Raw genomic sequence first — 13769 nt, 5'->3', positions numbered from 1 at the left:
ACAAGGACTGGATGTCACACAGTAAACAAGAGTTCTTGCCCTGAAGAGGTGATGACTCTCGACCAGTATCAGAGTATTTTGTCTTTGATTATTTTAGTAGAATAGGACAGGGGGTTGCCTGGTGTTTTTGGCAGAGAGTTTCTCCTGATGTGTGGCAGGTGTCAGAGGGAAGATTTTGGGTTTGATCCTGTGGCATTCTAACTAGTTCCCCCATACTATCTCATTGGTTTCCTGAAGCATTATTTGCAAGATTTTTCCTGATTTTAGAGAAGCATGTGCTCACCAATAAAATATCTTTGCTTGGCCAATAAGGACAGCGCGTGATAAAACAGCAGTCACCTTTGTTAGAATTATGGGTGGATGACTTGGATTTCTCAAAAGGCCTCATTTTGATTACTAGAAGAAAGTCGTTTTATACATCTAAATCTTGCACTAGAATTAATCCAACTGTAGATGCAGGCTTCTCGTGTATGTGCTACTTAATGAAAACAGGTTTCTGTTGTTCTTCATGTATGAAATGTACCTTCCAGGGTTCTGCTCTGTAAGTGTTTGAAATTAATTATGTAGATATTTTTCAATTCTTTCTGTTGCTCACCAAGGAACTAAGAAAAGGATTTGCACAACTATCTCGATTTTTTTGGTATTTTGCTATGAACTATAGCTCAGTAGCTGATACTCACAAATTCCTGTATATTGGATGAAAATGCATTAAAACTTATTTTATATGTTGTATTTTATTTAACTGCCTAGAAATTTTAGATTCCTCTTTTTCAGTAAGGGTATGTTTATCCATACCTTCACTGAGAGGGCTTGAATTAACCGGCTCTCTTGAAACTGTTTAATGGAACCCATAGACTGGTTTGCGAAATTGCTTTAGGAAGGACACAGTTCAGAAAAATTATGCTTATGTTTTTGAGAAAAAAACCCTTCCTACTCACTTTATAATTGGATTACTCAAGAACACTGAAAGTTTGTCATGGTTTTATTTAAGTCTACAATGGCAGTTTGAAAATTACTCTGACAAAAGCTTGCTAGCATGTGAACTGCAATGGAGTCCTACTTGAGAAGTCAGAACCTAGCAAGTACCAGTGAATACTCATGCATCTGTTCGGTGCTTAGGTACTGCTTGCATGCAAAAAAAAAGTCACAAATCTGTGTTAAAATCAGCCTAATCTGTTAGGCTGTCCAACAGCTGTTAGAACACAGGCCTGGGAATCAGGTCACCTGGGTTTTAATCCCAACTGACTGTGTGACTTTTTTGCAAATCTTGTAACCTCTTTGTGCCTCGGTTCCAACAAGTTGAATGGAAATAATAGTTTTTGGACCTGCCTATGTCCCTGTTCTGCTGAGAGGCTTCTCAGGAGTGTTTGGAGGCTGGTGGATGGCAGGTGTTGTTGGCATGCTAAGTACCCTATTTAATGCTCACTGAAGGAACTGCAGTAAAATAGTAAGAGTTTTCTGCCACCTATGTAGAAACTGAATAGCTAACCAATCTCTTAGGATAATATCTTGACACTGTTGAATTCTATGGAAATCTTGTCAATGATTTCAGTGAGGCTTGAATTTTTTACCTTGTGTCATTTCTGGTCACTAAATGTGCAGGAAAAACAGTAAGGACAAACCATCTGATACACTTTTCCTTCTCACAGTGATGTGTTGTTGGTTGTGGTTTAGTTTGCACCATCAGTTGTTTTAACGCTATTATTCCTGAACACGTTGCAGTGGTTCAGTTAATGCAGCTGCCTATTTATGCTTTTATGTAGCAAACTGAGACACTTGGCGATTGTGCTGCAAATTGCCTTTTTGTACTTCTGGGGTTTTTTTTCTTGGATGTGACTCAGCTGTTCAAACTGTTGTTACTGCAGACTTTGACTCTGTCACGCACATCTGATTTAAAAACAATGAGTCTCATGGTTTATGACTACCTTTATACTCACATGGGATGTTACAATGCAGTCTGTTTCTCACATTTGACCCCATATCTGTGGCTTCTTACTGAGATTATCCCAGTTGGCACAATGCCATTAGAAGTATCAGTAATTTATAAAGTGAACTCTCTCGAAGTAACAGAATGTAATTTATAAACATTTTTGTGGATTTTAACATTAAAATCTAGCTGATTTAATGCTTACAGATTGGGTGAAATTACAAGGAAATTATTTGTTCAAAATTTTCTTTCCATAGTCTTGTCTTCAAGTCTGAGCTCTCATTTAAGCAGTAAGCTCTTGATCCTGCAGCCCCATCTGTGCAAGACGAATATAGTTAGGCCTATGCAGGCTGCCATGCTTTGGCTGCAGGAATCTGTCAGTGTGATCAGGACACAGTAAGTGATGGGATTTCCAAAGTCCTAACAAGAGTGCACTTCCTAATTCTCTTAGGCACTCTTGAACATCACGTAAGAAATCATGTACCTTTCCTATGTTGACTTACCAAATAACCCTTTAAAAATCAAAAATAAAATAAAAAAAACCAACACAATTTTAAAGGCTATGCTTACTGTCTAGGCAAGTGTAATTTTATCAGACATTTAGTCCTGATGTCTGATAAAATTATCTCATGAGATTGCTTATTTTGCCAGTGCAGAAAATCTCACAAGTACACAAAATCAGAGTATGTTTTGCAACAGTGGGCTTTGGGCAATGCTAATGCTATGAAGTTCAGTGTTCAAATAAGTTTGTGAGATCTGGCACCTCATAACAGAGGTTTTAATTCCAGACTGGGGACATCAGAAACTAACGCAATTATTACCATCCTGTTCTCTTCCCTAGGGAGAATCTCCTGTCCTCACTGGCTAGAAGTAGAACTATATTGATCCTGATGTGTCTTTAAACACTGGTATTTTTTAGCTATTTTAAAAATGTTTTCAAAGATGTAGTTTGAGCTCAAAGAAAATAGTCTTTGAAGTAGCTATAGGTGTGCCGAGTTGATTTGGTTGAGAGGCAGCTGCCTCTTCCAGCAATTTTCTCAGTTGACATATGAGCAGTACTTGACAGTCCTGCTGGAAAAACATGACATAACCGTTATAATATGCTTTCCTTGGATTTTGCCTTATGATGCTGCTTTTTTGTGCACCACTACATTTACTTCGGAAGGTCAGTACTTCCAGTGCTAAACACAAATAGAGCAGTGTTTTCTACTAAAGTCTCTGCCTCATTTTCTGCTGCCTTACAGGTGGAGATTTGGTATTTCATACTAAAAATAGAAACTTTTAATCTAAGAAAAAACAGCCTTTCTAGGCAAAATCATTAACTTCTAGTGCTATGTGCCTGGAGTGACAGAGGGCTTTTTTTCCAACCAGGAATCTTATTACTGGCAGAGTGTGCCATGAAACATGCTATGATACCCTGTTGCACGCTACATCTGGGCCACAGCGTTAGGACCTGGTCCAAAGATACAGCCCTCTCTGACCAAAATGGCACCACTTTCCTTTCTGGAGGGCTTTCTGTTGATACTTTTATGCTTATGGCAGTATCTTCCATCTTGGGGCCAATCTGTGATTAGGTTAGTAAATATCAGCCTTAACAAACATCCACCAACTAAAAACAACACTTCACAAAGATGCTACACATCAGCTAGTGAAGCCTTACAGCAGTCCAGGAGCAACAGGTAAGTATTACTGTCCTTTTAATGGCAGTGAAGCTGTGATTTGCAGTTTAGAAAGGCAAACAGACAAACAAACAAAGAGTTATTTTTAGAGCTGGCACTAGAACTAAGTTCTTAGTCCCTAAACCTGTGTTCTAGCTGTTGCCATGGGTGACCAACTAGTAGACAGCGGGTCTCTGTTTTGAACTTCATTGTGAAGACTAAACTTTCACTTCAGTTTGGAATACTGGAAAAGCAAACCACATTACTACAGAGAGTTCTCGTCAGGCAATTGAAATTACACTGAAATCAAGTTTCATGCATATTACTTTATGAGGATGGCCCAGAACAAACACGAGGGTGCTGTGCACGTGTTAGGAACTGAAAAGTTGCTTAGCAAATAACTTAAATCAGGCCCACTGAGTATTCCTAAGTAAATAAACAATGGGGCTATATTTCATTCCTAACTGTATTTATTTGGAGAGACAGTGTTTTATAATGTGGGCTGAAAATATAAAAATGCTGTGTACTGTTAATTCTAACTTTGGTTTTAAAGTAGGGCTACAGCAGCAATGCTTACTTTTACAAGATTTGTAATGTAGTCTTAATAAGGTGATTGTGGAATATGGCTCTAACTATCATGGATTCTCCAGAGTTACTGAATTCAATGACACAACGACAAGTTTTTTGTTGTTTTTCTTTTCTTAAAAAAAAAATAATGAACACAACCTGTTTTCAAAAGCACTGGTTATTCTGTCTTTTGGACTACATAGCACAAGTCCATGAGGATGAATTCTTATTTGGTATCACTTCAAATACATTCATGCAGGTGGAAGATGCTTTTCAGCTTCTTAGTAATCTGTGTTACTACAGTTTCCTTGTTTTGTTTTAAGCTCCCTGATTTTTTTTTTATCTATAACTTTCTCTTGTTTCAAACATGTACAGGTTTTTCCATATGGGGACGCTCCAGAAAGCTAAGTCAGTGAAACCTATAAAGTTAATGTCTGTGAGTTAAAGTGTGTTAAATCCCTGTGTATATGTTCTCATTTTGAAGTAGGGTGGCCTTCAATTCTGGTTGCATAATCCTCAGCGGGGGTATTCATCACACTGCGCAGTTCAAGGTTGTTGGTGAATTTTAAAGTGCAGAATAGGTTTCGGAACAAGATACTGGAGAACATATGTAAAGGGATTCACCCTTCCATATTCTGAGGGTGGCAATTATGACTTACAGTACAGCATTTCTAACGGTCGGCTCCTTGAATTGTAGTTGCAAAGCTCAGCACCTACACGCGCAGGCCACATTTCTGAAGTCCTCTTTTTCTGCTGCAGTGGTTTTCAGCCGTCTCTGATTTATTGCCACCTGTATGATTAATTTAACCTTCCTGACAACAGTGTGCTTTCTTCTCTGGATTTTGTGGATGCCAGGGATCTCTGGACTGTATGCTAAAAGCAACTGCTTTACTAGTATAGCAGAGCTTGATGCTAGGAGCATGGTGTAAATGCCGTCCGTATAACTAGGCTTATTTTTACAGTACCCACCAGAGATATGCTTGTTTCTCAGAAAATAATCTTCCTTTTTCTTTTCTTTCTTCATTTATATCTGCCTGGATCTGGAGGATGAGAGCCCCTCTTAGCATTCATGCAAGCACCCACCATATAAGAAAAACACACACAACGGGTTTATTACGGACGGGTTTATCGCTAAGCAATGCAACTATTACATGCTTACTGTCATCCTGCTATGTAACAGTGCGTGTTTTTCCCTGTGTGCTGTTTCCCACCCTGTGTGCTTGTCACCAGTCAGAGGACACTGCTGCAAAGACGTGCATGGAAGCTTAGCAAAGAAACTGCAGAACCGAAGCCATTAAGATACAGCTCTCCTAATACTGAAGAAGGAGCTCCTCCTGAAGGCAAAAACTGGGACCTGTGGCTCTTTAAGTTATTTGAACTTTTCATGTGTTTGCATTGCATATAAGAAGATAACACTTTTTTAATTATACTTGCACTATACTGAGCCCTAAGCCCAGAAAAAGGAATATACAATCCAAGGGGTGCAGTTACAGAGAAGCAAACCAAAGTGCAAACAAGCTCCATTTACAGATGTGGAGGAACTCCAGCGTGCAGGCAAGGCAGCAGTATGTGCTGGGGAATGACAGTGGGGTGATTTCTTGCCGGAGAATTGGCACACTGCTTGGCATCGCTTAGGGCGCGTAATGGGTTTCAGTATTCATTGACAGACTATGTTGGTCACTGGTTATGTTGCGTTATATTGGTAAGAACTCTGCCCATACCCTTTGTTTCTCTCCTAAACAGCTTGATTTATGTGCAGATTTCTTCATGATGACATTTTCACCTGTTTATTTCTATTTCGGGTCTAATCCAAAGCCTGCTGGTGTAACTGAAAGTTTCTTTCTGACTTCTGCTGTGTCTCCATAATGCCACAGTTGCGTGTCTCTACAAAAGTCCTAATGTCTTCTTGTCTGTCTTTGTTTAAAAGTGGGCTTATCTGGATCTCAAAAATTGGGCAGTATTGGCATGAATACTTTGGAAGGTGGATTTGGAGGAGAGGCCAAATTTTGCTTTTACATACATCCTATGAAGCTTTGTTGACACTCAAAGGGGGATCTAAAACGTCTGTCAGTGAAGAAGTTGACCTTTTCTGTTAAATGTGCTGTCAGGTTCAACGGTTGGACTAGATGATCCTAGAGGTCTTTTCCAACCTTAATGATTCTATGATGTCATTACTGCAACTAAACAGGGCATTTAGAAAAACAAAACATTGCTAATAGTTGCCCATGTTTTAAGGGATAATACTGGATAACTGACCCTGCACACGAATTAGCAAATCGCACAGGGAGTTTCCCTAAGAAACAAGGTCTGTAAGAAACAAACCTCTTACAGTGGGTTACTGTAAAACCTGTATGAAAAAAGACAAAAATTGGAGCTTTGTTAATTTTGTTAGTATCTTAAAAGTGTAGAATTCTTTTCTTGTGATTGAAACTAACAGTTTATTTCAAATAAAAAATCCTGTACTTGGTGACAGAAAAATAAGGTCATCTGGCAGTTATATACAAAGCATAAAGGGGGCGCACATACACGCCCACTATGGCAGGATTTGCAGTATTAGGAGTGGGTTTAATTATAACATTCCCAACATTTTCCAATGTTAGATGTGCAACCATATGTGCTGTGCACACACGCATATACGTACATATATAGTCTTAAAAAATTTCCTTTGGTGATATCTGGGGATTACTCAGTCTTCTTTCCCACTGGTCACACTGACAGCATAAACCATGATATTAATTTGTCTTGGCGTTAATTGTTGCAAAATATCTCTAAAAGACTCTCTTACTTGAAACCCCTTTAAAAATAATTTTGAACAAGTGAAATCTTTCTGTGGAAAATATTAAAAAAAAAATTCTCTTAAATGCTCTCCATGTATGTGTCTGTATCTATTGCAGATGATAGCCATCTGCTTTTCCTTTTTCCTTTGAGCTGACTTTTCAGTGGGACTGATCCATGCAGTGAGTCAATCCGTACCCCATCATTACAAGACTGGGGCTTTTGTTTCTCCTTTTTGAACAATTTCTTATACTCATGAGTAGGGGAACAAGTGAAAAAATATCTGTGGAGGATGTTTTGTAATTTGATACACCTTTAGAAGTATCTCAGAAAGTACATACTTTTGAGATGGTTAATTTCTGAGAGTTTCTAGTAGACACTGAACTGTTTTTGTATTTCCTTACACTGTCTTCATCCAACTAATAACAGTCTGAAAGATCCAGTGTTTGGGAGCAGCTGTAGAAATACCCATTTTAGAGTGTGTTGGGACTGTATCTGCCTGTAAAGAGAAATACACCTTTGTTTCTGACTTGTTTACTTAAACTTTGAGAAGTAGAAAATTTAGGTGCTACAAGAATGTTTCTGTCCCCATAAAATGAAGAAGCAGTTTAGTTAGGTTTGGGGGTTTTTTTTAATTCCCACAGTAAACATCTTCTAATTCATCTCTCTGCCTTTCTTAAATCAACCAATGATATACAGTAGAATTTGAGTATGTTACGGTCTAGATTTCCTTTTCATTATATGGGGTTTAAAGAGTGGAAAATATCAAAATTCACAAAAAATGTCTTAATCTTAAGAACTAATATTTAACCAGTCATGGTTTTTCATAATGCCTGTAATAGGTTATGCTTGTTTGCATACAAGACTGTCTTGATCTGTTTCGAGTAGTCAGGCATCTCATTTTTGTTCAGACCTATGTGGAGTTTTAGATAAACCTGCAAGAATTTGTGCTTTTACAAAGTAAATTTTTTAAAGAAACTCTTTGGTATTCTGGAGTAAATGTATTTATTTACCAGTATGTGCAACGACTGATTTTTGTATTTTCACATGATTTACCTTGCGTATGTCATAGAGGTTCTGGTGTTTGTCAATACAGAACACTGTGCAGAAATATTAAACTTAATTTGTTTGAAACAACTATGTCTTCCCCTACCCAAGGTCAGAAATACCTTGGTAAGTTACCTACAGAGTACGCAGGTTATTTAACAGGAGTTTCCAGTGCTGTTTAAACTGTATTTTTACCTTTAACGCTAATAGGAATTGAAAACAGAAAACATAGCCATAGAAAGTTATACTATCAGTCCTGGCTTTACCAGATCTGTAGTAATTTTCAGCCTGTATGTTTTCTCAAACTGTGAGCTCAAAGACTTGAAATTGGTACACACTGTAGAAAACTCCTCTTACCCATTTCCATGAAGAGTACAGTGAGATTCCTAATGAACACTGGCCAAGCAGAGGCCCAGCTGTTTGTTGCCTTAGGTCCCTACCGCCCGACAATCATGTCCTGTTCCTGCTACCTCAGTGCTGTTTGCTGTGAGCTAAACCAACTCTTTCCAAGTCTAGCTGTTGTTAAGGACTGAATGTTTGGCCTGCTTATTTCTACCATTTCTACTAATTTAGTCTGGAAAATGGTCAGAAAAACCTGGGATGCAGTTCAGTAAGGACAAGAGCAAAGAACTATACGTAGGCAGGAATGACCAACTGCACAATTACAAAAACCACCAAGCTTCAAACATGTACAAAGCTATTGGAAAGCAGAAGAGAAGCATCTGTCCTCCATATCTCTGATAGACAGAACTGATTCAAACTGCGGTCAGGTTAGACATCAGAAAATTTTCTGACTACAAGGCTAGTGAACAGACCTTTTTATCTGACAGCAACAGGAGACTCCCAATTTCCTCTGTCAGGAACAATATAGGTTTGGGTAATCTTGCATTTTGACAGGTGGTTGATCACAACAGTAGTTACCAGCAGAGAGGAGGAATGGTCTCCGGGCACTATCTAAGCCATCCTGGGAAGATCACTGAGAAAAATGAGCATATTGCCAGGTGTCTGTTTGCTCTCTAGGAATCTGTGCCCCCCTTGAAAACTGGTGAGGCTCCAAAGCTGAGAAAAATCACTTGACTAGACCAGCCTTTCCAGCTGTATTTGTACACAGGATGCTCAGTCTGTCTGATCTGATATTGCATTCATTTGCTTTGAAATATGTGGTTGGTATAAAACCATTGAAAAATAGATCATTTTCTAACTCTTACCTGGGTCCTCTTGTCCAGTGTTTGTGACACATGAGGTTAGAAACAGTATTTTTATTATGATGTGCAAGTAAAAATCATTTAAATAGAGGATTATTGCACTACATTGTTCTGTCACCTCAAAGTTAATCATAATTTTCTTATTCTTAGTTACCTGCAATAAGAAAGAATCCAACATATGAACACTAATTGCTAATGCAATGAGTTAGGTCATAAACTTCTTACATGTTTATCTGGTTTCCAAATACTATTTGATAAGGAGTCCTCTTTACAGTATTTTTGGGACCAGCACTGATCTTATACTTTGTACTTTTTTTCTGATCCCATGGAACGCCTGAAATGATCTATAAGCATTAACAAATATCCAGGAAGAATTAAGCACTTCTGCGGGTTTTTAAATCCACCTTTATGAGAATATTTAATTTAAACAAAACACTGCTGGTTTTTTAGCTTTAATAAAAAGTATAGCCATTTAATTTGCTAGGTGGGAAACACTGTAAGTAAAGGAGCATGTGCTTTTAATAAGCCTGACTGCTTCCACTGGGAGTCCACCTGAGCTTCCACAATTTTTTCCAAAGTCACGGGTTTGCTGATGTTCTGACCTATGATTCTGATTTACTTATTTAATAGAAATCAAGTTATTTGAGAATCCTGATTTTATTCAGATATGTTCTTCTTCAAATTATGAATGCTCTCTGCTAAAAGTGAAAAATTAATAATTAAGAATGCTGGACACACCTGTGAGATGTTCCTTTTCTAAAATGCTTATCTAAATAGACATTTCTGTTTCAGAGGGGGGAAAGCTGAAGCAAAGAGAGAAAAGGAAGTGTCAGATAAACAGGAGGAATATGAGTTTGAAGGCTGCTGGTAAGCTGCTATACGAGGTATTGCTGGCTACATTCAGAGACCACCTACTGGTACCTGGGGTGGGGCTGCCAAGATGATCTAGACCTCAGGACTGAGCTGTTGAGACTCTTTGACAGCACACAGTCAACCTGCACTGGTATCATTTTCTCCTGTTGGTGCTGCAAAGAAATGCAAAGCCTTTAGCTCTGCCACAGGTATTAAAAGGAGTCCTAACAACCAGTCTCTGTGTTAGTAGGGGAAAACTCACTGGTTTTTCATTTTGTTTTGGTTTTTAGCTAGTGCTGTGATAGAATTATTTCTTTTCTCACACTCCAGTGCAACGTGTTCTTGGTGTCTCTGTGGGGACCGTCGTGGCCCACCAGACTAACTCCCAGGACACAACTGAATTCTGTAGTTACCTATGCTAAGGGGCCTGAAAAGAAATTCTGGACTTTTACTTGTCTGCCAAAAATGACCTTTCAGTAAGGACTGTGGGAGGTTGGAAGACAGCAAGGTCAAAAGCCAGACTGCACTTAGGAATTAAACTTTTGTTATTAATTGGGAAGCTTAGTATGTCACACACAAATGAATTGCTTGATATTTCTCTCGCTGATACGAGGAGAATTGAAGTCCCAATGCCAAGAGGAACAGCTCCAAAGGACATGCTGATCGACATCAGTCAATAGCCTGCTGCTTAGGCCACCCTCGGGGGACAACTGAGGTTGGCGGTCCTGGCTCCACATCCACAGTGTGAGGATTTACAAATGCCTCCCACTACTGTAGTGAGGGTCCTCATCAATACAGCAGGCTGCCTTTATCAAACAATAAAATTTGTGTGTGTCTTCATATTCAGTGCTGTATCAAGGTCTGGTCAAGCTGCCTACTCAGTACAGAAACACTGACCATTGAAAGGCCAATAGAAACGTTTATGTGTATCCCATGTTTGTGGGTGTAAGAGTACAACGTGCACAAACAGCGATTCGCTGGGTATTGTCATGAGTTGAGCTGTTCTTAGCAGCAAGATTATTCAGATGCAGTATGTAGCAGTCTTAAGATTATTGCACTTTAGAGCATGGACTTTGTTATTCACAACCATTTACTACATTTTAGCTTCTTAGTGTATGAAAACAGCTGCTTATAAACTCTACCTTGTACTTCACAAATAACATCACTTTTTCATGCGTTTACAATGTCTTGCACAAAATTAAATGCACAAATTTGCCCAAATGCAAATGAAAAAGGTGAACTTTTAAAATCTCACATACCTTCATAAGCAGCACGAACGTGAAGTACATCATAAGCACATATTTGTCTAGAAAGGTAAAATTCTACAAGTCCACATTTCCGTCAGTTGCAGTAGACCTGAGATGGCATCCTTGTTTCCCATGGCAATGGGTTGGACTACTGCTATATCCGCAGCAGCCGTGGTACGTGGTTATCATATACCACTGGCAAGTAACAAGTAAGGGCTGTATGCTTGGCAAGTCATGCAGCTGTATCAATCAGTCCAGCCTGACTATTTCTACAGAACCAGAATTGTCCATTGTCTCATCCTTTGCACTCAGTTTCTCCACTCATGTGGCTTTTGGGAGTGTTAAAACAGTGAGACCATTGTGCTGGGGACAGAGGGATGGACAGATGATGTTGCTTGCAGTGGAATGAAGGCAGTCCTTTAACAGCTGTCTGGTATTATTAACAGCTGGTATTAACGTATTCTCTAAATAAAATGTAGTACGCAGAAACACTGCATATCAGCTCCCAGGTGTTGTAGAGGCGCAGCAGTAGAGGTGCAGCAGGGATTCCCAGTGGAGAAAACACTAGCCCTGCTCATAGAGAGAGGTCAAACTACTGACACGGTTAAAAGACAAAGACCGTGTTGAGAGAGTCCAGAATGTGTTGAAACAAAACCAAAATAAATGTTGGCTTACAAAATGATTCAAAAATAAATACACTCCTAATAAAACAGAGTAAGTATTAAATACGTTTTCTCTATTTTCTCTCTTCCTTTACTATGAATTAATTTTTGCAGTAAGAATTTTTTATAAATAACATAAGCAATGTAAACATCAGGCTACAGTTACAACCTGGAAAAACAACCAGCCAAAAAAAAATGCAGAGAGATGTCTCAAAGGCAGATACCCACTGAACAACAAACCCAATCTGAGTGTGTAGGGCAAGATGCTCTTTTTTTTCAAAAACACTCAAGATACAGGCTGGTGATCTAGGAAGGCTGCTGGTCCATAGTGGTTACACATAGATGTGGTTAAACAGGAGATATGCATGGATTCAAATGAGCTGTTCAACACGCTTCTAGTACTTCCAAGTCCCAGGGCTAATCATAGAATGATACAATGGTTTGGGTTGGAAGGGACCTTTAAAGGCCATCTAGTCCAACCCCCCTGCAGTGAGCAGGGACATCTTCAACTAGAGCGAGTTGCTCAGAGCCCCGTCCAGCCTGACCTTGAATGTTTCCAGGCATGGGGCCTCTACAGCCTCTCTGGGCAACCTGTTCCAGTGTTTCACCACCCTCCTCGTAAAACATTTCTTCCTTGTATCTAGTCTGAATCTACCCTCTTTCAGTTTCAAACCATTACCCCCTGTCCTATCGCTACAGGCCCTACTAAAAAGTCTGTCCCCTTCTTTCTTATAAGCCCCCTTTAAGCATTGAAAGGCCGCAATAAGGTCTCCCCGGAGCCTTCTCCAGGCTCAACAACTCCAACTGCCTCAGCCTGTCCTCATAGGAGAGGTGTTCCATCCCTCTGAGCATTTTTGTGGCCCTCCCTCTGGACCTGCTCCAACAGGTCCATGTCTTTGCTGTACTGAGGGCTCCAGAGCTGGAGGCAGCACTCCAGGTGGGGTCTCACCAGCGCCGGGTAGAGGGGCAGAATCACCTCCCCTGACCTGCCGGCCACGCTTCTTTTGATGCAGCCCAGGATACGGTTGGCTTTCTGGGCTGCGAGCACACATTGCGGGCTCACGTCTGGCTTTTCTCAATCCCTTCTTCCGCCAGCCTGTCTTGATACTGGGGGTTGCCTTGAGCCAGGTGCAGGACCTTGCACTTGGCCTTGTTGAACCTCACGAGGTTCACATGGGTCCACTTCTCAAGCTTGTCCAGGTCCTGCCAGGAGTCTGCTCCAGCACAGGCTTCCCATGGGGTCACATCCTCCTTTGGACATCCACCTGCTCCAGTGTGGGGTCCTCCATGGGCTGCAGGTGTATATCTGCTCCACCGTTCACCTCCATGGGCTGCAGGGGCACAGCCTGCCTCACCATGGTCTTCATCATGGGCTGCAGGGGAGTCTCTGCTCCAGCACATGGAGCACCTCCTCCCCCTCCTTCTTCCCTGACCTTGGTGTCTGCAGAGTTGTTTCTCTCACATATTCTCACTCCTCTCTCCAGCTACAATTGCTGGTGCACAGCAACTTTTTCCCCTTCTTAAATATGTTATCCCAGAGGTGCTACCACCATCACCGATTGGCTCGGCCTTGGCCAGCGGTGGGTCCATCTTGGAGCCGGCTGGCATCGGCTCTGTGTGACATAGGAAAAGCTTCTAGCAGCTTCTCACAGAAATCACCACTGTAGCCCCCCCTGCTACCAAAACCTTGCCATGCAAACCCAATATACTTGTGCCTGGTGTTACTCCGTCCTAGGTGCATTCAACTTGTTAAATTTCATCCCATTAATCATAGCCCAAAGCTCCAATCTATCTAGATCCCTCTGCAAGGCCTCCTGTCCCTCAAGAGA

At 40.4% G+C, this 13769-nt stretch overlaps 1 protein-coding gene across 1 annotated transcript in view; it reads left to right on the top strand.

Moving 5' to 3' along the window:
- TUB (TUB bipartite transcription factor) overlaps positions 1-7956 on the top strand; it is a 94593-nt gene extending 86637 nt beyond the window's left edge. Inside the window, exon 13 of the mRNA XM_072864768.1 lies at positions 5199-7956. Coding sequence (XP_072720869.1) covers positions 5199-5200 — 2 coding nt within the window. The 3' untranslated portion in view covers positions 5201-7956. The remainder of the gene's footprint in view (positions 1-5198) is intronic.
- Positions 7957-13769: the final 5813 nt, after the last annotated feature.

This window comes from Ciconia boyciana, chromosome 6, assembly GCF_034638445.1.
Source record: "Ciconia boyciana chromosome 6, ASM3463844v1, whole genome shotgun sequence".
Taxonomy (NCBI): Eukaryota; Metazoa; Chordata; class Aves; order Ciconiiformes; family Ciconiidae; genus Ciconia; species Ciconia boyciana.
This window is presented reverse-complemented; position numbering and strand designations above follow the sequence as displayed.